The sequence below is a fragment of the Podarcis tiliguerta genome, assembly GCF_965153285.1.
Source record: "Podarcis tiliguerta genome assembly, chromosome: 2".
Classification (NCBI taxonomy): domain Eukaryota; kingdom Metazoa; phylum Chordata; class Lepidosauria; order Squamata; family Lacertidae; genus Podarcis; species Podarcis tiliguerta.
In genome coordinates this window covers 113,028,742-113,053,721 of record NC_139535.1, presented here as the reverse complement: position 1 = coordinate 113,053,721, position 24,980 = coordinate 113,028,742, and the positions used below count along the sequence as shown (strand labels likewise).

At 47.5% G+C, this 24,980-nt stretch overlaps 1 protein-coding gene across 4 annotated transcripts in view; it reads left to right on the top strand.

Annotated features, from left to right (window-relative positions):
• The window catches only part of AGAP2 (ArfGAP with GTPase domain, ankyrin repeat and PH domain 2), a 125,020-nt gene that overhangs the window by 89,372 nt on the left and 10,668 nt on the right, over window positions 1–24,980 (top strand). For all 4 annotated transcript variants that reach the window (XM_083427289.1, XM_083427290.1, XM_083427288.1 and 1 more), the window contains exons 2-13: window positions 7,166–7,224; window positions 8,240–8,327; window positions 9,719–9,804; window positions 11,481–11,622; window positions 13,401–13,535; window positions 16,088–16,185; window positions 16,765–16,917; window positions 17,917–18,003; window positions 18,117–18,221; window positions 18,921–19,083; window positions 23,608–23,709; window positions 23,824–23,970. In XM_083427289.1, the coding sequence (XP_083283415.1) occupies window positions 7,166–7,224; window positions 8,240–8,327; window positions 9,719–9,804; window positions 11,481–11,622; window positions 13,401–13,535; window positions 16,088–16,185; window positions 16,765–16,917; window positions 17,917–18,003; window positions 18,117–18,221; window positions 18,921–19,083; window positions 23,608–23,709; window positions 23,824–23,970 (1,365 nt within the window). The remainder of the gene's footprint in view (window positions 1–7,165; window positions 7,225–8,239; window positions 8,328–9,718; window positions 9,805–11,480; window positions 11,623–13,400; window positions 13,536–16,087; window positions 16,186–16,764; window positions 16,918–17,916; window positions 18,004–18,116; window positions 18,222–18,920; window positions 19,084–23,607; window positions 23,710–23,823; window positions 23,971–24,980) is intronic.

Below are 24,980 nucleotides of genomic sequence, written 5' to 3'. Positions count from 1 at the left end.
GTAGCCCCTTAGAAACTGAGGCTGCGGTGATGTAACAACATAAATGTTCCTAAGCTACTTTGGAAAGGGTAATTCAGGAGGGCGCATGTGGCTGGCATACTGCTTAAAACCAGGGTGTACCTTGCCCACATTTTCCCCTATCAGGAAGTCATGTGAAGCTAACCATCAGTTCTTCCCTCCACGGCTTCCTAGAGTGGACGTCCTTTTTTTGGTGTATTGAACAGAGGCACCCTGGGAAAGGGAGGGAGGGAGCTCCCCTCAGCTCTAACAAAAATAAAAATGCAGAAGGGATATGTATGTCCTTCTGAATGTATGTCCTCCTTCGTCAATTCCATATTGTCAGGGAACTGCCATCAGTGCCGGAGGGAGAGAGCAAAATCCAGAGGGATTCCGGAGAGCGTCCCGGGATTGGGAGAGGCAGCCCATCTTCTGGGGAAGAGAATCAGCGTAGCACCAGTGGAGAAGGGGGGCAGATGGGGGAAGCGGCGAGGCGGTCCCATGACTCCTTGCCGGGGACCAGCGGGGAGAGTAGAGGTCCTCCGCGGCCTACGCCCTCCTTGCGCAGAAGGCTTTCGCGCAGAGAGAGTAGGAGAAGACTAGGCGTCAAAGAGCTTCTTTGCTGGAAGAAGTTTAAGAAACGCCCACTGACGGATTCTGCCAGCGATTGAGACAGCCACAGGTGAGTGGCTGTCCGGACAGGAAAGGTTCACTCAGGCAACCCAGCCAGGTGTTTGCACCGGCTTACGCACGAGCAACCCCTAGAACCACTACACATATCTATTCAGTTTTCACCAAGAGAAGTTAAGCAGCGTTTATTGTTTGTGTTTCCCAGGGTTCACGCACACAGTTTTTCTAGCTGAAGGATTGTGTTGGAAACATGCGTGTAAGCTGCATCGTGCGAATGGCAGATCAAATATCTAACATTCAGCTGTAAAACTGGAGCCAACTCCTAGAATGGAAAACACCACCCTTATAAGATGGCAGCTGTCCCGATTTATTATTTAGGGTTCATAATTACAATTCCTTAATCAATTTGCATCCGCTGAGTAATGTTGCATCATAATGTATGCGTGTAGTAGCAGTTTATGCTGCTGCTGCTCTCCTGTTTTAGGCACCCACCTTGGGGCAGATGCCACAGATACTGTTATCATGAGCAAAGGGCTGTTTCCCCTGGTTATTTGGCTGGTTGACTGACAGCTGACATTGCTGCATCAGAGAGAAGAAAATTAACCCAGTCACCTTTGTTGTGTACTTTAGAGTGTCCCTCCTACCCTGTGCTTAACCTAATGCAGCCTCTGATTGTAGGCAGCTGCATCAGACAGAAATTCAACAGGTTAGAGCTATGCTGGGGATGGTTGCACCTGTTGAATTTTTGACCGCTGTATGGCAGAAGGCCGCCAGCAATGGAAGAAGATGGCCACGGTAGTTTGCTGGTGGGAGAGGGAGGGGAAGGTTGGCTGGCTGGCTGGCTAGCGGGTGGCAGCAGGATTAGTCAAATGCGGAGGGGGTGGCACTGCTTCAAAGTGGGCAACAGCTTTGCCCTTTTGGCTCTGCATCAAAAGGCCAGCAGGGGCTGCTGCACCTTTCCTCATCCCCCTTTCCTCTCCGGTTACCTTGGTGATGTGTGCAGGGTGCTGCTGCTAAGCAACCGTTTCGTAGTAACACACACAGGGAGAGCGAGAAAAGGCGTGAGCTGTGCTTTTGTGCAGGGCTCCCTTTGCTCAGGTGCATGCAAGGCGAGGGCCATTCCGCCAGGGAGCCTGCAAAGCCAGCATTGGGGTTCAAACAGGGGGGAGTTGGCAGGAGGAGGAGGAAACGGCCGCTGCCTCGCCACCCCGACATGTGAGGAGAGAGAGGCCAGCCAGGATGGCTTAAGGTCTGCTTCACACATCACTGGCAGCACAAATTTGCTACCGACCACCAGGCATAGACCAAATTAGTTTCCAGGCCCAATTCAAGTGCTGGTTTTGACCTATAAAGCCTTAAACGGCTTAGGACCGCAACACCTCAAAGACCAACTCTCCCCATATGAACCCACCCAAGACCCTGCAATCATAGTCTAAGGTCCTTCTTTGTGCGTCTCCTCCATGAGAGGCCTGGAGTGTGGCAACACGAGAACGGGCCTTTTTTGCAATGGCTACCTGTTTGTGGAGTGGAATCATAGAATCATAGAATCATAGAGTTGGAAGAGACCACAAGGGCCATCGAGTCCAACCCCCTGCCAAGCAGGAAACACCATCAGAGCACTCCTGACATATGCTTGTCAAGCCTCTGCTTAAAGACCTCCAAAGAAGGAGACTCCACCACACTCCTTGGCAGCAAATTCCACTGTCGAACAGCTCTTACTGTCAGGAAGTTCTTCCTAATGTTTAGGTGGAATCTTCTTTCTTGTAGTTTGGATCCATTGCTCCGTGTCCGCTTCTCTGGAGCAGCAGAAAACAACCTTTCTCCCTCCTCTATGTGACATCCTTTTATATATTTGAACATGGCTATCATATCACCCCTTAACCTCCTCTTCTCCAGGCTAAGTGCTCTCCCCAAGGAGGTTTGCCTGGTGTCTTCATTATATATTTTTAGGCACCAGGCAAAAACATTCCTCTTTAACCAGGCCATTGGCTGATTGTGTTGGGGAGGAGGTTGAGTTACTTTTGTCTTTATTTTTATTACGTATTTTGTGTTTTTATATTGTGATTTTACGTTGTAACCACCCTGAGACCCGCGGGTATAGGGCGGTATACAAATTTAATAAATAATCGTAATTATAATAATTAATCTGGAGGCATCTCAGTGTCACCTGGCTGCTTACACTGGGACGGCTACAGGGTTTTCTGGGATCAGTGAGATGGAGAAAGAAAGAACAGCCTTGTTGAGTCCTGGACTGCAATTTTGTGAGCGTGTTTATTAAAATCAGGGGCAGCCCAATTTTTCATACCAAGCAGGCTGCAAGAGTATTTTGACACCGAACCTGCCCACTGCCTTGCTGCATGTTGTGGGGGAGCGAGCCCTAAATTTGATTCTGGAAAAGTGCTAACTAGGCTTCGGGAGCAAGGCAGGAAGACTCTGGGAGCCTGTCAGAGCCCTCACACCTCCTTCCCGAAGCCCAGCTCCTTGCTTACCCAGCTTTGGGAAGGCATTGTGGACTCTGGGGGACATCAAATGTTGCCAAGGGCCACCAGAAAAGGTCCTGAGGGCCGCATGTTGGACCAGCTTGATCATGGGTTGGGAACCTCTGGCCCAGAGACCAGATACAGTCCTCCAAACCCCTCTAGGTGGCCACCAGAACTCTCCCCGGGCCATTTTCCTCACCAGCCCTGCTTCATACAATCCTTGAGTATTTTTGCCTGTCTGGACTGTGTCCTTGAGCTCTGATAATGCCCTTTGGTTGCCTGGATGGAGGAAAGAGAGGGATGTATGAGTGTGTGTAGATACAAAGGGGATATTTCCATTTGTTGCTCTGCCTACATTTGCCTCTGGCTCCGCCTACCACTGCCATGCAGCCCTGGGAATATTGCCCACAGGGAAATGCGGCCCTTAGGCTGAACATTGTCCTCATCCCCGATTTGAATCCTATCTGCTCTGCCTTTCTGCGTCACCATTAGGTCCTCATGATGACTGTCTGCATGATCAATGAAACATTTTAAAAACATCAAGTCAATTAAAAATAGAGTTAATAAACAGGGGGGAGAGCTGTTAACAAAATATCATGCGGCGACAAGGGAGTCAGGCAAGATGTCAGCAATACAAAATCAAACTCACTTTCCCCTGCTCCAAATGTCAATTGTTTTTATACTGGAAATACATCATTGGGAGTATTGGCTCTTAGGAGGAAGAGTACACTGGTAGAAAATTATTTCAAAACTGATAATAAGCCACTCAGTGAGAATTTATAGCTGAAATTGGATTTTGGTCCAAGATCCCCCTAGACCACATGAGGAATTTAGGGGGGCCTGGGATACATAGCCCTAAATCCACAGTTAGACAGTACTTAACACCTGGCAAAATTTAATAGCTGACATGGAATGGTGTTGATATCCGGCAGTATTTGATGACTGCCTAATACTTTACAGTATCTGACCATTGACATGCAATGGCGTTTAGCATTTGTATTTTAAATTTTGGGATAAAATTCCACACTTAAGTACAAATTCAGTGTCAGTATTTCACATTCAAACTGTGAGCCGCCAAAGTTGAAATTCTGATTAATTTTAATATTGGCAAATAATTTTACTGTCTGCACTTGCATCCTTGTCTCTGTAGCTCTTTCCAGAGCTGGTTCCTTCCATAGTGCTATCTAGCTGCCTGGTTCTTGTTAGTTCTTCCATGGGCAGCCGAAGCCTCAGGTGTGATTTGCTTATGCCCTGTACATTCAGTGTCAACTGAGCAACAGCACTCCACCAGGGACATCTCTACAGATGGATGTGGGACTCAGAGGGAGGGCCAGTGGTGGTTCTGTTGCTGTCTCTTGGAGTGGAGGAGCTCCATGCCTGGGAAATAAATGCAGCCCTCCAGGTAACTCTTGCCTGATACCTGAATCTCTCCCCAGGCCAAGTCCCCTTTCTAGGCCACGCCCCTCTCTCCAGGCCACACCCTTCACTGTCTGTGCCCAACACCCTCCTTGAGTGCTTTTGCCTTGTGGGAATGCGTCCTTGAACTGCAACAATGCCTCTTATCTGTATGTGGAGCATGCATGCGGGGAGTGTGGAAATCTCTGGTGCTTTCCTGGTTGGAATGTAGCCTGCTGTGGAAATATGAGAAACTTCCATTTTGCCTCCGGCATGTGGCCCCTGGAAAGCTCGCCCCATGGAATGTGGCCCTCAGGCTGCAAAGAAGGTTCCCTACTCCTGCTATAAACAGGCAGACATATAAGCAAGCAATCTGGCCATAGGCACATGTGTATACAGTGGTACCTTGGATTACAGATGCTTCAGATTACAGAGGCTGCTAACCCAGAAATAGTACCTCGGGTTAAGAATTTTGCTTCAGGATGAGAACAGAAATTGCGTGGCGGTGGGAGCAGGAGGCCCCATGAGCTAAAGTGGTACCTCAGGTTAAGATCAGTTTCAGGTTCAGAAGGGACCTGCAGAACGAATTAAGTTCTTAACCCAAGGTACCACTGTATATCTGTTTGTCCTGTCATTTGTTTCTCAAAAGAGAACTGCTGGACAGTGAAGTCTGCCTGGGAGCTATGCTATGTGACCTCTATCCCTCAAAATGCAGGTGTGTGAAGGCAGGCAATAGCTGGGGAAAACACTCTTTATATGTTCAGAAGCACTTTTTATTAATACTTAAAGCATTTAAGGAGGGCAGAGAGCACTGAGCACTGTCCAAATTAAGACCTCCCAAGATAACCTGTTTATTTGGCACTCATCCTGATTTTGCTTCCGCAAAGCTTAGAGCCTTAGACTATGTTTGGTCTTTGTTTCATTCTGATTTGTTTCTGCGGTGGTTATATAACAATGAGCGCTCATTGGGGTCTTGCCTCACCTTCCCATTAATCACCTGTGCACCCCACACTTTTCAGTGAATCTCCCCGTTGCTTTCCAAATGGCAACCCCCCCCCCAGTAGATTTGTTGTGCTAGGGTTGCAGAGGCCTTTAATCCACTTTAATTGCACAAACCTAAAGTTCTGGTATGTGCTTGTATCCCTCCAACAAAATACTGACAGCCTGGAGATACCCTAAGACATATTTTCTATTCCCTTCTGTCTGCCCTATACAGCCATTGCTCCTTTACCTCCCTACACCACAGTCTCTTACTCTATGTTTTTTTATTTTTTTATTTTTTTTAATAATATTTATTAAATGTTTAATAGTTACAGAAAGAAAAAAAGTGAAGATATAATAAAAAATTTAACAAACAATACATCCAAAAAAAAGAAAAAAGAAAAAACAGTACAACAAAACAAGAAAAAGCAAAAACATTTAAAAACACATCTAAATTTTCATATCTTTATCTTGCATTTGCTTGTTTCCTCGACTTCCTCACACCTCCCTTTTTTGTATTCTAGTTCAAATAAGCTGGTTCAGCAAATCCTTTCCCTCTTTCTCAATTTTTTGTTCTATAATTTATCTTAACACAGTCTAACTTTAAATTTTCCACTTTAGCCCATTAACAATCAGTTTTTGCATAATTCTTAATAACATTTCTGCTAAAACCATATCTACAGTCTCTTACTCTATGAATCCTTATCCCCATCTATCCATCGTGTTGTACACTAAAGTATCTCAGAGCAATTTACAGGGCAAAAATCAGAATAGCAAGAAACATTAAACCAAGATTTATTTATTTTTTAAAAAGCAGTAAAAGTAGACCAGGTCCTGGGGTTGCCAATACCAGGTTCTCAGCAAAGGGCGCAGAACTCCCAGGCATTTGGTTGGGCATGGAAATCAAAATGCTTCTTTGAGCCTCAGAGTTGGCAACTCAAACCTTGGCTGCAGGTGCCTAAAGAGGGAAAAGTCCTCTTTATATTCCCCTCCTTCTCTCCCACCAATTTTCCCATGGAGCCTGCCAGGACACCTGCTCTGAGCCTCGCTTCCTGACTCCCAGGCAGCTCACATTGGGCCTTCAACTGGCTCTTTATCCCATGGCGGATGCATCCCGCCACTGCGACTCTTGTCCCAGGGACCCTGGATGGGTATTGTGCTCTGTGCCCACCCACTTGCAGCTGCCTTCTCCGTTCCTTTGCCACCCCGGAAGTAGCACAAAGGAGAAACTGTTGCGTGTGGGAGAATCGAAGGGCTAGAGGAGTTGTCCCCACAGAGCAGCTTATGGTACGTGAAGGGGAGAAGCTTATCCCTGCCTTTCTTCTCTGTCCTTCCTCCCCATTCCTCCAGCCACACACACAGGCACACATGCCCAGCTGTGCTCCCCAACTTCCTGCCTCCTCAGAAAACTGCAAACAGCAGTCGGGGGGGGGGGCTGATCTCCAGCTCTGTGTGTAGAGGACCAACTCGTCTTGAGACTGATCTGCTCAGAGCTCTGTGAGCTGTAAACCAGTGGTGCCTCTGCTGCAAATTCACCACCTGCCCTAGGGCAAATCACGATTTCTCAGCTTCTTCCACCTGCAGTGTGGGAGTGATAAGCTACTGGCCTGTCTCACAGGGCCGTTGCAAGGATTATTGAGATTACTTATTTCTTACCTGTCTCTCTTGTTTCCTTTCCTCAGAGGCCGTTGCAAACAGCCAAGAATGGACTCTTGGACGTTCCGTTCCGGAGCTACGACTGGTAGGTGTCTTGTTGACCTTTGTCCCCTATACATGCACTGAGTACGTATCTAGATATCATAAATGTGTTCCTTAGACTGCAAGCCAATTGAAGCCTGCCATCTTTTCCTTCTGCAAATGGACATTCACATCAATGGGCCTATATAAATAACACAGTTCATGTTACTTGTCCATTCTGCATCACATATGGACATTGGTGTTCCTAGCCAACTGCATCAATTTGAGCTGATTCTCTTGGGTAGCTTCAGCACACAGAAAAATCAATTCAAAATTGATTTCATTTATACCCCACCTTTCCTCCAAGGTCAGGGTGGCATTCGTGGTCCCCATCTCCCCCATTTTGTCCTCACAACAACCCTGTGAGGTAGGTTAGGCTGAGAGACAGTGACTGGCCCAAGATCACCCAGCTTTGAACCTGGGTATCCCAAGTCCCAGTCCACCACTCAAACTCGACTGCACCACACTGAGCCAGCCTGACCTTATGGTGGCCACTTCCACTGCCTGTCTCTCTTCAGCCTTAGCTATCCTACTTTGCTGCCTCGTCACTGGACTTTCTCTGGGGTAGGGATCCTTGAGAAATTTAATCTTTACGAATTCTGATATTTTTGAAAATGTGCCAAGCCAAGTTTAGAAATGAGTGCTTTGAGGAAGAAACAGTTTTTAAAATACATATTGAAATGTGACTTTCCTTGCAGATTTTCTTGCCGATCGATGCAAGAAAAGGACAAATATACCGTAACAGTGGCACAGACCCAAAACATACTGAATTGCCCATGGCTACTCAGGGGGAGTTTCTGCCACAAGGCAACTTCCTCTCATGTTAATTCTGGTTCCAGGCTTGGTGGTGAGGGGGCACTCTTTGGCGAGCGGGTGTGTAGGGGATGGGGAAAAGTTCTGGAACAGTGAGGTCGGCATGTTCCGAAAGCACCGAGAGAGCCACGGGGTGAGGGTGTTGTTGTTGTTGTACTATGTCGAGCTACGCCCTGCCAGTGACTTCTGTTCTTTTGCCTCCGCAGGGTATTCTCGGAACCATCAAGAGTGGGAAATCCGCCCTCGTTCATCGTTACCTGACCGGCTCCTACTTGGGCCTGGAGCCTGCAGAGGGTGAGCTGCTTTCCCCCGCCCTGTCCCCAAATTTTAACTCGCTTCTTTGTGCCCTGCCCAATGCGCACCTCCTCAGTTTTCTTTTCCTCGTAAAGGAGTGGGGAAGTAAGAAAGGAAGATGAGGAAAGTAAACAGAGCAAATTTTGCCTTTCACGTCATCTGCTTTTAACTGGAGATGGCAGGGACTGAACCTGGGAACCTACCCCAGCCAGCTATCACCCCCCCATGTACAATACTTGTTTCTGAGCCACTGCTTTTCTCCTTCCCATCTCAGGCTTCAGCTATCTGCATGTTCCACCCCCACCCACCCGCAGAGGCAGTATTATTATTATTATTATTATTATTATTATTATTATTATTATTTATTATCATCATCATCAGTATTATTATTACTACAGTGGTGCCTCGCAAGACGAAATTAATTTGTTCTGCGAGTTTTTTCGTCTTGTGAATTTTTTCGTCTTGCGAAGCACCACTGTGCATTGACGGTTTCCCATAGGAATGCATTGACGGTTTTTAAAAAAAGGCGCAAGACTTTTCGTCTTGCGAAGCAAGCCCATAGGGAAATTCGTCTTGCAAAGCAACTCAAAAAACGAAAAACTCTTTCGTCTTGCGAGTTTTTCATCTTGCGAGGCATTCGTCTTGCGAGGTACCACTGTATTATTATTATTATTATTATTATTATTAAAATTTGTATACCGCACTTCATCCAAAGATCCCAGGGTGGTTCACAACAGCAAAATACAAAATGAGAACACAAGTTAAATAATGAAACGAAAACAAACCATTAACTCCCCTCCCCACAAAACACATTTAAAAGGCCATAGAATCTCTATCAACCAAAGGCCTGATTATAGTGAAACATTTTTGCCTGGCGCCTGCAGATATGTAAAAAAGGCCCAGAGCCGCCCAGAGTGGCTGGGGAAACCCAGCCAGATGGGCGGGGTATAAATAATAAATGATGATGATGATGATGATGATGCGCCAGGCAGGCCTCTCTGGAGAGAGCATCCCACAAACGGGGAGCCACCCCAGAAAAGGCAGGTTCTTCTGTTGCTGCCTCTGGACCTGTCATGGAGGAGGCGCACAAAGAAGGGCCTCAGGTGATGATCGCAGGGGGAGAGAACGGTCCTTGAGGTATTGCAGCCTGGGAATCACAAGTGAGCAGAGTGCTACTTGTAGGTTCTTCTTGTAGGCTTTCCTGGTTGGCCGCTGTGAGAACAGGAAGCTGGACTAGGTGGGCCAATGGCCTGACCTGGCAGCGCTTTTCTTATGTTGCTATACTGAGCTGTGTCAATTTTACACTTGAGAGCCATTGCACTGAAAGGACAGCTTTGTTTCTGCTGCTTGGCTGCTCCCCAACCCCGGCTCTGCCTCCTTCTGTTTTTCAGGGGGCCAGTTCAAGAAGGAAGTGGTTGTGGATGGGCAGAGCCACCTCCTGCTGATTCGAGAGGAAGCAGGACCTCCGGATGCCAAGGTAGGCCGAGGAATGTGTGGAAGTCCTTGTGGGGTCCCTTTGGGGCGCTGTGGACCCTCCCAGGCTGCAGTTCACACTGCTTCAGAAGTTGCATGGAGCATCCTTCAAGAGGATGATGCTAAGAAAAGTTACTACCGTATTATTCGCCCTATAGGACGCACTTTTTCCCCTCCAAAAATGAAGGGGAAATGTGTGTGCGTCCTATGGGGCGAATGCAGGCTTTTGCTGAAGCCTGGAGAGCTAGAGGGGTCGGTGCGCACCGACTCCACTCAGTCTTCAGGCTTCAGGAAGCTCTGCTCAACCCTTGGGAGACCAGCGCCACTTCGTGCCGGGCTCCCAAGGCTTGTGGATAGCAGCCTGTTCTGGGGGCTGGGGTCGGGGGAAGCTCAGACTTGCCCCGCCCCAGCCCCGTGCCTGGGGGGAAAATAAACTTTTTTTCTTTATTCCCCCCCCCCCCAAAAAAAAACCCTAGGTGTGCCCTATGGGCCGGTGCGCCCTATGGGGCGAAAAATACGGTATTAAAGTGCCAATTTGGGAATTAAAAGAAGAAGAAGTTGCAAGGCCTCTTGTCCCTGAAATTCTTAGCTGAGCCGAGTTGGGGAGCGGTGGACGGGGGGACGGACACCTTAGGCAACAGAGAGGAAAGGAGGGGGATTGGTTCCGCTTACCCTCACAGCTGAAATTATCTGAAATCAGACAGTCGCCCCTCCTCCAATCATGACTTGTGAATGAACTTAAAAGAACTGCACCTGAAATGTCTGGATTCACCATAAACAGCACTACAGGGACCTAATTGCCAGAAACCTGGATAAAAGTAAGCCTGGCATGGCCCGAGGTTCTCCACATAGTTGGGCTTCTGTAGGAATGTAGGTCCTTGGGACGCGGGTGGCGCTGTGGGTTAAACCACAGAGCCTAGGACTTGCCGATCAGAAGGTCGGCGGTTCGAATCCCCGTGACGGGGTGATCTCCCATTGCTCAGTCCCTGCTCCCGCCAACCTAGCAGTTCGAAAGCCCGTCAAAGTGCAAGGAGATAAACAGGTACCGCTCCAGTGGGAAGGTAAAAGGTGTTTCCATGCGCTGCTCTGGTTCGCCAGAAGCGGCTTAGTCATGCTGGCCACATGACCCGGAAGCTGTACGCTGGCTCCCTCGGCCAGTAAAGCAAGATGAGCGTCGCAACCCCAGAGTCGTCCACGACTGGACCTAATGGTCAGGGGTCCCTTTACCTTTACCTTTAGGAATGTAAGAAGCTGCCTTAGCCTATTGGTCCATCTAGCTCTGTATTGTCTACACCAAGTGGCAGCAGCAGTTTAAGGCAGGAGTCTATCCAAGTCACAGAATCATAGAGTTGGAAGGGACCCTGAGGATCATCTAGTCCAACCCCCTGCAATACAGGAATATGCAGCCGTCTCATATGGGGATTGCACCTTTCACACATGGAGATGCTGGGGACTTCTGCATGCAAGGTAAATTCTCTTCCACTGAGCTATGGCCCCTCCACCACTGAGCTGCTGGTTTTGTATAATTGCTGGAGTGGAGGGGATGGGGTAGACCTTAGAACAGTAGCACCTGGTTCCACCCTGACTCAATGCCCAAAACAGAGGAAGAAGATGTGACCGGTCTGAACACTGTCCCCCCGTTGATATGCCTCTCCCTCTCGATTTCCTTCCCGCTTGCAGTTTGCAAACTGGGCAGATGCCGTCATCTTTGTCTTCAGCCTGGAGAACGAGGCCAGTTTTCAAGAACTGACCCAGTACTACGGGTTCCTCACAAACTACCGTGCGGTCTCCGACATGGCTCTCGCGCTTGTGGGCACTCAGGGTGAGTGGGCGAGAGTATCTGCCCTACAGAGAATTTAATCTTGGGGACATGGTTGGGCGGCAAGGGGCACTCAGGTGGAGTTGTTCCTTGGGGTCTTCCTGAGGCCAACTGGAAGAAGCTTTTGTATTTTCTAGGCTTGCTATTAACTGTTTCTTTATACATGAAGAGATTGACAGCCCAGTTAGGACTATACAGTGGTGCCCCGCAAGACGAATGCCTCGCAAGACGGAAAACCCGCAAGACGAAAGGGTTTTCCGTCTGCAGAGGCGCTTCGCAAGACGAATTTCCCTATGGGCTTGCTTCGCAAGACGAAAAATGACGAAAAATTTTGAATTTTTTTTCTGCTCCAAAACCCCTTTTCCTGAAGCGCTAATCCCCCAAGCCTTAAAAAGCCGTTTTTAGCCCTTAAAGTGCCAATAGCGCTAATAGCGCTAATCCGTCAATGGGCTTGCTTCGCAAGACGAAAAAAACGCAAGACGAAAAGACCCGCGGAATGGATTCTTTTCGTCTTGCGAGGCACCACTGTAATTACTTCTGCTAGGGGGCTACACAGAGACCCTGCCCCTTTCCCCCTCCCAACCACTTAAAGCTCTGCTCAGACTTTCTCTGGTTTCTGAACTTCCACCATACATTGCCCGCTTACTTTCAAGCCTGTCCTCATTAAGGACTAGAAACTTGTTTTGTTTGTTTGTTTAAAGGAATAGCATCCTAGTATCCATTTCTGCATGTGCACAATGCACTCACAGAATGCATACACCTGGTGGTTTTGTTAGCCAGGCAAGGAATTCCATTGCAGGACATCTGTTGGCTCTTAGCCTTGACCCAGGGTCTTGGCATATCCCAGACGCCAGACTGGGGGTGGTATGGTCAGGTAAGCCTTTGCTGGATCCAATCCAAAGTTTAGCGTGGCATCAGCAGCAGCAAGCCTAGATCCAGCAGGGAAGGTTGCACAAAAGCAAAGTTAAGTGCAAGCCGGTTTAGTATTACTAGGTCACCTGTCCAGCTGGGTCAAGATGCTGATGAGAATAGCTGGAGCAGAATAAAGAGGTCAACTGAGGTCAGAAACCAAGAGGTGGCGGCACACGCTGAAACACAGTCTAGTAGGAACTCTAGTTGTGAGTGTTCATATCACTGGTGGAGAAATGAAACACCAAATTGGGACAAGGCAGCACCATAGAAGAAGCAAAATCCGGTCAGTTTTCTAGATCTGTGGCTCCCTCTGTTACTAGGGATGCTGAAGGATTCCAGTGGAAATTGCCAAAATTTGTTGCCCCGTGTCCAGAATGGAAACCAATCCAGTGAATACAAGCGATATTCACTGTTATTATTGTTTCCAGTCTGCAAATGATATGCAGTTGGTGGCATTTCCTCTCCCACATTTGCATTAAAATGAACAGTGTGGAATAATGTAATAGTAACAGAATTAATTATGTCAAGTTCTGCCACAGAGGACAGGGAGGCAAATAACGTAGGTTTTTTTGGAAGTCAAACTGCGGTGGAAGAGCAACAGCACTGCATGCAGTATACGTGGGTCATAAAGGAAATTGATACCTTCTTACATCCCAAATAAAACATCAGGGCCATATATAGGAGCATGTTTTCGTGGTGAGGAGATAACACATCTAAGGCAGAATGAGAATACTTTCCAGTCCAATCCTATGCATGTTTATTCAAAAGCAAGTCCTGTTGATTCCAGGAGATTTCTGTCCAGCTCAGAGATGAAGTGTGTGTGTGTGTGTGTGTGTGTGTGTGTGTCTGTTTTTGCTTCTTCCTTGCAGATAAAATCAGTGCCAGCAACCCACGTGTGATTGAGGATTCCCGAGCCAGAGCTCTGTGCACTGAAATGCGCCGCTGTCTCTACTATGAGACATGTGCCACTTATGGACTCAATGTTGACCGGGTCTTCAATGAAGGTGAGGACTTTTCTGGGATGTGTTCTTGGGAAATTGGATGGGAAGTTGGGTTTCATGGCCGCAAGAGCCCCTGTGAACATGAGCCAAGGGAGAACACATTTCAAGTCATGGCTAATGGCAAACAAGAGCAGTTCAACCCTGTGTATAGGGCAAGACAGTGTGTCCTGGGTTTGCAGACCCTTCAGTGGTGCAAAATTCCTCATGCGATTGGTGCATGTCCATCTTCAAGTGTGGACATCTTACATGCCTACACAACGCAAACATAAGAAGAGCCTTGCTTGATCGGGCCAAAGGCCCACCTAGTCCAGTCTACTAGTTACACAATGGCCAACTAGGTGCCTATAAGACACCCTCAAGCAGGACCAATCTGTCTCTGTGGCAAAAATAGTGGGTTATGCAAGCAAGACGTACATATTTTTATACAAGGATGCATCAACTGCACCTGATATAATAGTCTAAATTTGTTTGGTGAAGCTATTATTATTATTATTATTATTATTATTTTGTTATTGTTGTTGTTCTCTGGCATTATACTTGGTGCTTTAAATGTGTTGCTTCATTCTGTCACTTTGATACCTGCTCTGGGCATGAGGAGAGTGGAAACGACCATTAAATAAATAAACAGGCAACGGAGGGGTGCCAGGGCCTCATGACCGCCTTGTGTGCTCCATCATGTGTGGAGTCTACAGGCCGGTAGAACTGTGAGAACTGGTTCTTACAATGGCTTGAGGCAGCCATGCTCAAGCCTCTACTGTTCTCGGGAGTTGTGCTCCTGCATAATAAGAATTGGGGCAAGCAGCTTGCGTTGCGTATGTGGGGATTTTTTGACTCCAGGACTGACTTCTGTCTACATAGAGGTGTCTGTAGCAGAGAGAGTACACGTTGCAGGCAGTGTGTTACAGGTCAAAAACTTTTCTTGTGTTCAGTTTTGTGGTTGTGGCGGAAACCCTGGTTTGCGACCCAAAGTACTTTTGCTTTCTGCACATCCGGCATACAAGAATATCGAGACTGCCATTTGAGGAGTCTCTGATAGCACCATATACTTATTGGTTTAGGCCAGGGTTGGCAGTTTTGGGGCGCTACGGGTGTTGCTTAAGTCCAACCCATCAGCCCTTGCCAACATGGCCAATGGTTGCACATGATGAGAGCTGGAGTCCAGCAACACCTGGGAAGACACAGGTTCCCCACCCCAGGATGGACACAGAGGGACCAAGCTCCCCATCACACATGCACCAGATGATGCGGGAGCTGCTTGCACATGGGGTGATCTCATGCTGCAGAAGAGCACATGCAAATAATATGACCAGGTTTGGGGGAAGGGGATGCATCACATGTGTATTTCCCACCCAATTGGCACCCTCCCAGCATGGGGCTGATTGCATGGAGAAAGACCCCTTTCATGAGCCCTTCCTGGATGTGACTCCTATTCTGCTAGATGGGGGGGGGGTGTCAAGGGCCCCAGCAGAGAGTTTTTTCAGGCTGTGCATGACCTGGCCCTTGCAGGACTGGCAAGAGGACAGGATCACACTTCAAAACGACCTTGACAGATTAGAGAACTGGGCCAAAACAAACAAGATGAACTTTAACAGGGAGAAATGTAAAGTATTGCACTTGGGCAAAAAAAATGAGAGGCACAAATACAAGATGGGTGACACCTGGCTTGAGAGCAGTACATGAGAAAAGGATCTAGGAGTCTTGGTTGACCACAAACTTGACATGAGCCAACAGTGTGACGCGGCAGCTAAAAAAGCCAATGCAATTCTGGGCTGCATCAATAGGAGTATAGCATCTAGATCAAGGGAAGTAATAGTGCCACTGTATTCTGCTCTGGTCAGACCTCACCTGGAGTACTGTGTCCAGTTCTGGGCACCACAGTTCAAGAAGGACACTGACAAACTGGAACGTGTCCAGAGGAGGGCAACCAAAATGGTCAAAGGCCTGGAAACGATGCCTTATGAGGAACGGCTAAGGGAGCTGGGCATGTTTAGCCTGGAGAAGAGGAGGTTAAGGGGTGATATGATAGCCATGTTCAAATATATAAAAGGATGTCACATAGAGGAGGGAGAAAGGTTGTTTTCTGCTGCTCCAGACATGTGGAAACGGAGCAATGGATCCAAACTACAAGAAAGAAGATTCCACCTAAACATTAGGAAGAACTTCCTGACAGTAAGAGCTGTTCGACAGTGGAATTTGCTGCCAAGGAGTGTGGTGGAGTCTCCTTCTTTGGAGGTCTTTAAGCAGAGGCTTGACAACCATATGTCAGGAGTGCTCTGATGGTGTTTCCTGCTTGGCAGGGGGTTGGACTTGATGGCCCTTGTGGTCTCTTCCAACTCTATGATTCTATGATTCTATTCTAAGTGTGGATGGGATGGGACTCAAAGGGTGTCTGTGGAGCTTGGATGTTGCAGGGTCTGCAGTCATGTCCCCTGCAAAGTTTTTTTTTTCCTTTCAAGCAGTTATAGCCGATTTCCAGTGTGGCAACTGTAGGATCTGAGCAGCCCTACGATTTACAGATATATATATGTATTTTCCTCCCCCACCCCCAACTGCAGTTGCTCAGAAGATTGTGAATATGAAGAAACAGCAGCAGCTCCTTGCATCTTGCAAATCTTTGCCCAGCACCCCCAGCCATTCAGCCGTCTCCACGCCGGTGGGTGGAATCTACCTTGCGCAAGTAAATCCCCCTGAATGGGCCCAGTTACGGGAATCGGAGTTTCCTCCTGCTGGAGGCACAGCACCATGAATGGAAAGGGAGGGTGTGAGGCTAAGCCCCATGGATCTAGTGGACCTCCTTGCATGAGCTTCCTCTGTCGGCACTTAGGGCTTGTCGTCTGCACTTCCACTTCTCCTGTGCCTAGAAAGCACGGGTCCAAGCGGTCTCTCATTTGTCCCATCGCTTTACCACTGAATCAGAGGAAACATAAATCCTCAGAAAAACCTGTTGCCATTGGTTAAGTGGTAAACAGTGGGTTTTCCTGGGGGAAAGTGGAAGGACAAGCAGAAGTGTGGACGAAAAAATTCCATAGCCTACCTATCTCATTGACAGTGCTAGTTTTGTATCTGGGGTGCTGCTCTTTTTGTTTTCAAAATGGGGTCAGCATTCAATCACACATGCAGGACCTTTGCCTCTTGATTTCACACAGCCAAGGCCCCGCCGGACTTGCGTGTCTGCCTGCCTTTGCTTTTAGGGGCTGGCATAAGTCTGCCTGGTCTTTTCCTCCCCCTCTAGGCAAGTAACGGTGGCCACACGAGCGACTACTCCTCATCCCTTCCTTCCACGCCCAACATCAGCCACCGGGAGCTGCGTGGGGAGGCCACGGCTATAATTGGCACACCCAGCTCCCTGCATCGTGGGACCAAACGCCGAACCAGCCTTTTTGCGGTGAGTTCCAGGGGAGTCCACCAGCCACGGGACAAGGGAGGCCAAAGGGTGGGTGGCCCAGTCCGGGCTGAGGATGGAAGGATCTGTCCATTTCCAGTTCACTCATTTTCTCATTTTTCCCATCTTAAATTGGCTTCTCCACCTTTTTGCAGCAATTTGCAAATTACTTTTTCAAAAAAGAGTCTTTGGTGTGGTTTTCTTCTAATAAACACACTTTTAATTCAGTGCTGGCTGAGCTACACGTTTTTGCCATCACGCATTTTTGTACATTATTTTCAGGAACATCTTCATTTCTGTAAACACGGTTTGGCTAGAAAACTGCATCGCAAAATTCAGATAAATATTTCAAAGGGTAGCTGTGCTTTGGTTCTCACGTTGTTTTGGAAAATGCAGATTTGAGAAATGAAACTTTAAATGCAAATGGAATCAAATTTCTCCTCTACTCCCTAGTCCAGACTGAAAATAACCCTCCGCTATCAAGGGGCAACATCGTGAACCACAGCAACACCGAGGGATTGGGTAACAGGAGATGGGAAAGTGTTTCTCTAGAACACCCTGGATAACCACTGTTGCCAGTCAGAGTAGGCATTACTGGATTAGATGAACAAATAAGGCAGCCCCCCTGTTTTGAATCTCTTCTGGGCCTGCCCTCCTCAACCTTCCCTGGCCTCCCTCCCCTCTCCCAGTGTGATTTGATGGTGAGACAGGCCACCATGGAAGCAACTCCACCAGCCCCAGTATCCAAAGACTTTCAGGTCTGTTTCCTCGCTTCTTAGGCTATTCCCAGCTTTGGGGCAAGCAATGCCCCCCCCCCAAACCCCATGCTTTGCTGTTTCGACTGTAACATCACTTTGCCCGAACTATGGTTTGTAAATTAGCTTCAAGCCATAGTTTACAGATTCATGTTGCTGGCTATTTTGCAAGGCATGTTTTGTGAAGGCATAATGGCAAACCATGGTTGGATGTTACATTTGAACCCCAGCTGTGTCTCTTTTGCAGAATCGCAGAGGGAGTGACACCGAGAAGCGGAGCCTGGACAGCAGAGGGGAAAACACGGGAAGCGGCCGAGCCATACCCATTAAACAGGTGACCTCCTTTATATTTGTCTTGGCAACTGTTTGCCAGTCCTCTGAACCCTCGGTTGCAAGAGTCCCGGCACCGTCAGTAACCCCCGGCCTTCACCGCCTCTCTCCCATTAGAGTTTCCTGCTGAAACGAAGCGGCAATTCTCTCAACAAGGAGTGGAAGAAAAAATACGTGACTCTCTCCAGTAATGGGCTTCTCTTCTATCACCCCAGCATTAATGTAAGTGCGCCATGTACTCCAGCTTCCATCAGCTCCAAACACACCAGGGCTCGGCTAGTCGCATTGTCAAGTCCTACACATTACCATCTAAAGGCAGCAGACTGCAATAAAACCACAAAATGTGTATGAGGGAGACATCCAACAGATCATGGCCAGATTGGAAAATAGACATATGGATTAGATCACATTTCTGCAGACCGTTCTGAGCCTGGTCCACTTACGCTTACGTTGTTGCTGTTGCTAGGGGCTTTCTTTGTTTTGTTTTGGAGTTTTTATTTGCAAGGTAATGCCAGGGCTTTCTGGCTCTTGCTCACCCCTTTTTCTTTTTACAAAACGTTTCTAGCTGATTGGAGATGCTAGAAAGCGTGGCACTTGTGACATTCATGGGGCAGCACATGATGCCATAACACCAGTCCCTGGGCAATGGGGTGAAGAAAAAGATGTGTGCTTCCAGCAGGTGCATTTTAAAAGCGTGTGGTTTTTTTTCTCCAGATTTCACGTAAAAATCCACACAATCAGTTGGTGTAACAGACCTGCTGGTCTACTTGTGTGCAAGGGACACAGAGACTGGGTGCATAGCATTCTGTCCATCTCTACTCATGTCCAAAACAGCTGCACCATTCTGTATGTATGTGCATGTGATCGATTCTCCTAAATCCCGCCCCACCCAAAAAGAATCTGGTCTTTGTGCCTTTGCAGGACTATATCCATAGCAGCCACGGCAAAGAAATGGACCTGCTCCGCACCACCGTCAAGGTGCCCGGCAAACGCCCACCCAGAGCCATCTCTGCCTGTGGCACCTCCTCGAGCATCAACGGTTTGGTCAAAGACGTGAGCAGCGTAGGAGTCGGGGACACCAGCAGTAAGTGGCTTGTTCCCACATCATGGGCATAGCAGATTTAGCATGGGAGAGCACTGCAGCGGTTGTATCTCTGACATGAACAAATAAAACCCAAACCCTTTCAAGTTGCTGGGGTAGGAGCGGGAGAGGATTTTTAACTTTAACAGGAGACCCCGAAGTGCTTTGCTCCTTTCCTGCCTTTAGGGATCACACTACAACACAATGAGTCTCATGTGTGGCCTGGACATCCTAGCTAGGCAGGTTGATGCCTCAGTGTGAGACGCTTCCATACTCAAATGGGGTTTCTTGGGCAGCAATAGCACAAAAATCAGAGCTCTGACACTTGCAGGTTTGCCAGGGAAGGAATACTTGCATGGTGTTTGGCTCTGTAGGTGTGTGTATAATTACTGCTTGTTAGTTCACACTCCCGATACGTTGTGTTTTCTTTATTTGCAATTCTCTGAGATTCCAGCCACTCGGGAAGCCAAGCGTCCCCCCTCCCTTTGCGCTATGATGTTGATGCACTCACACTTTTGTTTAACCTTAATTAGTAACAGCCAAGGAAGGGTGTAACAGAAGGAAATCATGAAAAACAACAAAATAGTGTTTTTAACGAATGGCTGGCTCAACTATGACACGCCTTCCTACATGGGAAACACCCTCGTATGGAGGGGGGGGGAGAGAAAAACCCACATGTCATGCATGATGGTTGAACATGTGTCTCTTTCTCTGTACATGTGCATGCTGTCATGACAGGCCAGTTTGCACATGCCATGTGCTGGGGAACTGGTGTGTGAGAGATTGTCAGACAATCTCTCTGTGTGAGTATTTAATGCTTTGCATGTGAGAAAGTTTGAAGTGGCTGTGCCTCCTGAAATATTTTTATTCTACTGATACAGACATAGGAATCAAGAAAATAAGTCAACCTCTTAAAAAGCGAATCAGCTGGGAGCAGGAAATAAAAACCACATTCTGATCACAGTGTAATGCATTAAGGCAAAATAATTAAAGACATAAGTGATCTAAAATAGGGCTTCCACAAGCTTCATTCAGGTGGTCTGTGGCATTAAATATTCATACTGTTTTTCGATTTTTATTGCTTCTTATATTGTATTTTATTGTATTATAATTTGTATTCCATTGAATGCAAATTGTAATCCGATAAAATACAACGTGATCAGCAAAAATACAATTAAAAGTCATGCAACATCTAACAACATTGCTACAACAAGCAGAAAAGGCATTAAATGTTCCGCCAAGAAAATCAGCAATTTCCAAGTAGCCCATGAGAACTGTTTGGGAACCACTGAAGTCCCAGATGACTCCCTAAGAAACACACGCACCGCGTAAAACAGATCAAGAGTATCAAATCATGAACATGAGCTGGGGGACATCACCCAAAAAGTGGTGCGTGGGCGTTCAAAAGTCTGCAAATGTGCATAATATTTCCCAGTCTTCCAATTAATTCCAAAATGGGAGGCGAGTCCCTGGGTATGTTTTGGATTACCCTTATGGTCATAGGAAAAAACATCAAAAGGGAGAAATAGCTTCCATTTGGGATTGAATTATGTCCGATGAAAATAGAAATATCATCCCACGGCGATGGTACCTTAGAAAGGAAATGTCAAGGTGAGCAGTTCTGTACATTCCAACCACTCCCTATACAGCATGCAATTTGCCCCCCGATGGGGAGCGTTCGCTCTTCCTCCTCCTCCTCCTCCTCATTGTACATCAGAACCATTCACCTCTTTCCATCAGAGGATGCAAAAATCATAGAATCATAGAATCATAGAGTTGGAAGAGACCACAAGGGCCATCGAGTCCAACCCCCTGCCAAGCAGGAAACACCATCAGAGCACTCCTGACATATGGTTGTCAAGCCTCTGCTTAAAGACCTCCAAAGAAGGAGACTCCACCACACTCCTTGGCAGCAAATTCCACTGTCGAACAGCTCTTACTGTCAGGAAGTTCTTCCTAATGTTTAGGGGGAATCTTCTTTCTTGTAGTTTGGATCCATTGCTCCGTGTCCGCTTCTCTGGAGCAGCAGAAAACAACCTTTCTCCCTCCTCTATGTGACATCCTTTTATATATTTGAACATGGCTATCATATTACCCCTTAACCTCCTCTTCTCCAGGCTAAACATACCCAGCTCCCTTAGCCGTTCCTCATAAGGCATCGTTTCCAGGCCTTTGACCATTTTGGTTGCCCTCCTCTGGACCCGTTCCAGTTTGTCAGTGTCCTTCTTGAACTGTGGTGCCCAGAACTGGACACAGTACTCCAGGTGAGGTCTGACCAGAGCAGAATACAGTGGCACTATTACTTCCCTTGATCTAGATGCTATACTCCTATTGATGCAGCCCAGAATTGCATTGGCTTTTTTAGCTGCCGCGTCACACTGTTGGCTCATGTCATCCATACAGTGGGGCCTCTTGTGACCCACCTGCATATCACCCCCCCCCCAATGACTGTCTGCTAGGATCTTGACACCCCCTCCACGCACTTTCTGCAGTCTTGGGCAGGCAGCAAACCCAGTAGATCTACTGCTGCCATGCGAATAACTTCCTGGAACTATTCCACAGCCAGTTCTCCTAACCAGCCTGGCAGCGTGTGCCTACGTGAGGCATTTGTACCCGGAAGATAAAAAGAGACGGCTTCAGTAAAGCTTCCTTGCTTTTGTCACCACTTTACCACAGGTGACCAGGCTAGTGGTTATTTACAAGGTTGGTCTATGTGGTTGGTGGGACACAAGTTATGTACATCTGCTGCAAGGAGTTCCAGCTCCAAAACATAACATTCCCTTCCTGCACGATTGCAGTAAATGAACTCCACGATATCTGGGTTTCCTGGAGTGCTGCACACCTCCTCCTCTGTGAAAATGCTCAAATCGAAGAATTGATTCCCATCTAATCTAATCAAAGCTCTAATAAAAAAAAATTATGATGAATTTTGGCTTTGGGCAATTAGCTTAACTTATTAAATGAAGTCATATTTCTTTGTGCCGAGGTGTCTAATGGTGCCAGGTTGAATTGGAGCATTTGCTAAGTACAATCGTTTCAGTTTAATTCACAAACCTGGAGAACTGAATTTTCCCTTCAGCCTTAGTGTGGGAAAAACAGCTGTAATATGAAGCAGCAGCACCCCCTACAGGAAGCCTTGCAACTGCAATAAATTTCCCTTGTATGTACAGCACAGGTGACAGCAGCCACGAAATTAAAAGACGCCTGCTTCTTGGGAGAAAAGCAATGACAAACCTAGATAGCATCTTAAAAAGTAGAGACATCACCTTGCCGACAAAGGTCCGCATAGTAAAAGCTATGGTTTTCCCAGTAGTGATGTATGGAAATGAAAGCTGGACCATAAAGAAGGCTGATCGCCAAAGAATTGATGCTTTTGAATTCTGGTGCTGGAGGAGACTCTTGAGAGTCCCATGGACTGCAAGATCAAACCTATCCATTCTTAAGGAAATCAGCCCTGAGTGCTCACTGGAAGGACAGATCCTGAAGCTGAGGCTCCAATAATTTGGCCACCTCATGAGAAGAGAAGACTCCCTGGAAAAGACCCTGATGTTGGGAAAGATGGAGGGCACAAGGAGAAGGGGACGACAGAGGACGAGATGGTTGGATAGTGTTCTTGAAGCTACCAGCATGAGTTTGACCAAACTGCGGGAGGCAGTGGAAGACAGGAGGGCCTGGCGTGCTCTGGTCCATCGGGTCACGAAGAGTCGGACATGACTAAACGACTAAACAACAACAACAAATGTACAGCACAAGTGGAAGCGGGGATAAAGCCTAAGGCCCTTTTATATTTGCTGCCTCATTCAAAGGTGGCGAAATTGTAGCACTAGGGGTGGGATTGGCAATGAGGGGGAAAATCGGGGCCCTAACGGGTGGCCCGTTTCATCTCTTGAGCTGAAGATACGCTCAGGAGAGATTTAGGCTTAGCTTTGGATACTCTGCTGTGATTTCTCACTGGTTCAGACTGATGAAATGGCCGTGTAAATAACCAGACCTGGTTATTCAAGCTTTTTTTGAGAAACGGGGCACATTTAGAAATCTCAGAAACTGTTGTGAGTGCTACAAAATACCCATTTCACAAAAGAATGCTCACTGGCAAGGTTCAGAATCCGTACCCAAAACACCTACACCTCCAACAAAACAAAAAGAACGCAGGCCAAGAATTTTTAAAAATCAGGTACCCCCCCTCTTCAAAAGCCATAGTTATTTAGATGAACTAAAATGGGAAGAGCAAGGGCCCTTGGCCAGCACCAAGTGATGTCTTAGGGCCCCATGGGTACTATCTTGAGGAACTCACATCTAGGAAACTAGGATATTCACACCTTGACAGGCCACAGCGTACTCTTGTGCAAATGCTTTTCATGCAGAAGGCATTAGATACAGGTTTCCACCTATTTCAGTTGAAACCTGGAGAAAACCTGAGAGATTTTAAAGTGCTGACGGGAGTCAGAGGTGGCAGTTCTGGGCCAGTTGTGCAAACCTCTTGACTGACGCAGCTTCATTATTTCATTCTCTTCCCCTCTGCCCCAGCTTGCCCCAGTCCAGGTCTGCTGAATCCTCCTGTGGACCCAGCGATCAAACTCTTAGGCAAACCTGAGCGCCTGCAGCGATCTGTGTCCTCTTCCAAGGCTGGTAAGTTCAGCACAGACCTGGAAGCTCCCAGGATGGAGGAGAGGGGATGCTGGGAAAGGGCTGCTTTGAGCCCAGAGGGAAGCCATGTGATCTTTCTCCTGCCTGTTTCTGCAGAGGTAGCCATGGCTGCAGAAGGGCTCTCCAGCCCTGGCAGTGGTGGGAAAGACCCACCTCCATCCCCTATGGTTGACAGAAAGAAGCACAGGAGGAAGAAGCTGTCAACTCCTTCAAAAACAGAGGGGTCTGCAGGGCAGGCAGAAGGTAAGAGGTAGCTGCCTTGGTTTTGTCTGCAAGGGAGACTGGCTCGTGGGCCCCTGGCCCCTGAGAACCTCACTCTTTGCCCCTCCAGACTGCGGGGACAGACTTAGGAATGATGCATTGAGCTGATTTTTAAAAATTGTGCCTGTAGTGACATCACACTGACCCTACATTTCAGGGGTTAACATTTTTTAAAAAAATGTTTTTATTGAAGATTTTCTTGGGTTACAAAGGTACCGTATTTTTCGCTCTATAAGACGCACCAGACCACAAGACGCACCTAGTTTTTGGAGGAGGAAAACGGGAAAAAATATTCTGAATCTCAGAAGCCAGAACAGCAAGAGGGATCGCTCCGCAGTGAAAGCAGCAATCTCTCTTGCTGTTCTGGCTTCTGGGACAGCTGCGCAGCCTGCATTCACTCCATAAGACGCACATACATTTCCCCTTACTTTTTAGGAAGGAAAATGTGAGTCTTATAGAGCAAAAAATACAGTACATACATCGTCTCTGTCTTCAGATAGGGGTTAACATTTTTGAGATCTTAGAAGGACCACCCCGTTGTTTTCTAGGGTAGGAAAAGTTGTGGCCCCAGCTGGTTTGCTCCTGGTAATGCAAATTTTCACAAGAACAGGAGAAGGAGCTTGCTCGCCTCACCATTCAAAATAAGTAGCCACATTCCTGGGAAGACATGCATATATTTGCCAGAGTGACGGTCTTTGCAGGAGAGGGAAGATTCCCTTCCACAGTGCGAACCCCCAAGCACTCTGCCCAAATTCCCACTTCACATCTTCCTTCTGCCTCAGAAAAATGTAGGGAATGATCCTGTGAACTGGGATTGGGTATTTACCATGGCTGACAGGTGAGTAGGGCCATCCTTCTGTCAGTCACCTTACATCACTGTGAAGGCAAGCTGGTTTTCAAAGGGAAAATAGATCCTCTGATGATCTCTGATCTTATGAAGTTGGGTGTGGAGCAGATGGTTGTCTGTGGGGCGGAAATGGTCTCTGCTGGGA